This window comes from Cebus imitator, unplaced genomic scaffold (assembly GCF_001604975.1).
Source record: "Cebus imitator isolate Cc_AM_T3 unplaced genomic scaffold, Cebus_imitator-1.0 Scaffold304, whole genome shotgun sequence".
NCBI classification, from domain to species: Eukaryota; Metazoa; Chordata; class Mammalia; order Primates; family Cebidae; genus Cebus; species Cebus imitator.
Genome location: NW_016107619.1, coordinates 2,741,961 through 2,744,595, shown reverse-complemented (window position 1 = coordinate 2,744,595; position 2,635 = coordinate 2,741,961). Strand labels below are relative to the sequence as shown.

Below are 2,635 nucleotides of genomic sequence, written 5' to 3'. Positions count from 1 at the left end.
CTGGGATGGGCAGGGGACATCAAGCCACAGGAACACGGGAAAGCAGAACCTGTGGCCACCGAGCAGCAGATGGAAGAACAAGCTGGCTGCATGCGGACGCCTCGTCTGAGTGACTCCGTTCTCTCCGTGAAATGAAAAGCAGCACTGAGGATCCGAGAGGAAAGCAGGAGAGGAAACGGAATAAGAAATAGAGCGTGCATTCTGAACTTGAAGAAGGGTCCCCCTGAGGTCAGTGACCATGACTTGAGAGCAACCCCAGGCAGCCTGATTTGAGATGTGACTCCAGCCACATTCAGATAGGCATACACCAAGACAGCCAATGACACATGGTCGCTGGTAGGTGTCAAGTGGGAAAACCAAGGAGTGAAGAGCTGCAGAAACTTGCCGACAACCAGGCAACTCAAAGGGGTCTGGGGACAACAAGAGCAAAGGGTCCAAGACGGAAATGCGGAGTCTGTGGGGAATGAGTGGAGGTGAACCTTGCTGGGGTAGAATGTTCAAGACCAGGTTGTTTAAGTGGAGACAGGCCCTAAGAAGACACTGAGGCTGGGCGCGGCGGCTCATGCCTGTAATCCCAGCATTTTGGGAGGCTGAGGTGGGCAGATCACCTGAGGTCAGAAGTTCGAGACCAGCCTGACCAACATGGAGAAACCCCCTCTCTACTAAAAATACAAAATTAGCTGGGCGTGGTGGTGCATGCCTGTAATCCCAGCCACTTGGGAGGCTGAGGCAGGGGAATCACTTGAACCCGGGAGGCAGAGGCTGCAGTGAGCCTATATCGCGCCATTGCACTCCAGCCTGGGCATTAAGAGTGAAACTTCATCTCAAAAAAAAAAGAAGGCATTGAAATTGGATAACAGGAAGCCAAAGTTTATAAGAAGGGCTGACAAAATGAAATCAAGGATTTTATTCACCTATACTGTTCCTCATCTCCATCCCTGCCCTGGGGACCGCCACATACCTTGGGGGCCTCCCCCTTGCTACCCGGGGGCAGCCGCAGGACCCAGAAGTTCCTGTTGCGCAGCAGGTTCTCCAGGTTCTCCAGCCGCCTCTGCAGCAGCCCGTACTCCTGCAGCAGGGTCCCCAGCATGGCCCACTTGCTCTCCATGTGGTTCCCAAATTCCACAGCTGTCTTTTCACAGTCAGCCAGCTTCTTCTCAGCTGTTCCCGTGCGCCCCTCCAGGTTCAGCAGTTGGCTGGCCTGGGCATCCACCTTCCTCTCCACAGCCTGGATGGCAGCCACCACGGTCCAGAGTGAGATCTCTGCTGTGGGCAACTGGGGCTCTCGCATCATGCGGTCGGGGAAGACAGGTGCCCTATCCGGAAAGGGTGGGAACTGAAAAGGCATTGGCCGCCGGGCGTCCATGTCCCATTCTTGAGCCTGTTATGCAGAGGGAGAAAGTGATAACCCGGGATGAGACCTTGCATGAGTGGGAGGAAGTCAGCTGGGAACAAGGGTCAAGTAATCAAATGCTATACTGTATTCTGCCAAGCCCCTGTACCTTGGGCTATACTAATGCTCCCAGCAATAGCTACCCACCCAGCTACCCAACTCACCACTCTCCCATCTCCTGCCTAGGTTGAGTCAGTCTGGTCACTAGTTGACCCTTAGCAAGTTACGGCTGTGACCCCTGCCTAAAATGTCACAGGCCACTTTCTTTTTTTAAAAAAAAAAAAAAAACAGGGTTTCACCATATTGGTCAGGCTGGTCCCGAACTCCTAACCTCAGGTGATCTGCCCGCCTCAGCCTCCCAAAGTGCTGGGATTACAGGCATGAGCCATCGCACCCGGCCACTTTCTTTCTTTGAATAGACCAACTCATTTCTTCCAGGGCTAGGCTTAATGATGACCTTTGTATTTGCCTAGTGTTTTATGTTTCCAAGAACTTTGATGTAAGTTATCTGACGCTAACCTTCCCAGCAATCTCTCAGCAGGTTAGGGCAAGAATGATGATCTCTGCTTTAAAGATGATGAAACTGAGGCACAGGGGGGCGTCTGGTCACTCTGCAGCGCCTCCCTGCACTGCCAGCTGGAGCAGCTCTAGGTGCTGCAGATAACAAAAAACACATTTCTGGCGAGGCAAAGTGGCTCACACCTTCCCAGCACTTTGGGAGGCCAGGGCAGGCAGCTCACTTGAGCTCAGGAGTTCAAGACCAGCCTGGCCAACACGGTGAAACCCTGTCTCTACTAAAAACACAAAAATTAGCCAGGCACGGTGGTGGGCTCCTGTAATCCCAGCTACCTGGGAGGCTGAGGCAGGAAAATTGCTTGAACCTGGGAAGTGGAGGTGGTAGTGAGCTGAGATGGCGCCACGGCACTCCAGTCTGGGTGGCAGAGCAAGACTCTGTCTCAGAACAAACAAACAAACAAACAAACAAAAACCCACCACATTCCCACCAGGGCTGCGGTGAAGGGAAAGACCAGAGAGCCCAAACTAGGGCAGAAAAGCAGCTCCCCTCCCCCATATACAACCATTGTTTCATAAATATTTTCCAAAATGAAAATAGGTTCACTGGCCGGGCACGGTGGCTCAAGCCTGTAATCCCAGCACTTTGGGAGGCCGAGGCGGGTGGATCACGAGGTCAAGAGATCGAGACCATCCTGGTCAACATGGTGAAACCCCGTCTCTACTAAA

At 53.0% G+C, this 2,635-nt stretch overlaps 1 protein-coding gene across 1 annotated transcript in view; it reads right to left on the bottom strand.

The window, feature by feature from the left end:
- Positions 1-864: 864 nt before the first annotated feature.
- LOC108285628 (zinc finger protein 282-like) overlaps positions 865-2,635 on the bottom strand; it is a 3,937-nt gene continuing 2,166 nt past the window's right edge. The window contains exon 2 of the mRNA XM_017502913.2: positions 865-1,381. Coding sequence (XP_017358402.1) covers positions 911-1,381 — 471 coding nt within the window. The 3' untranslated portion in view covers positions 865-910. The remainder of the gene's footprint in view (positions 1,382-2,635) is intronic.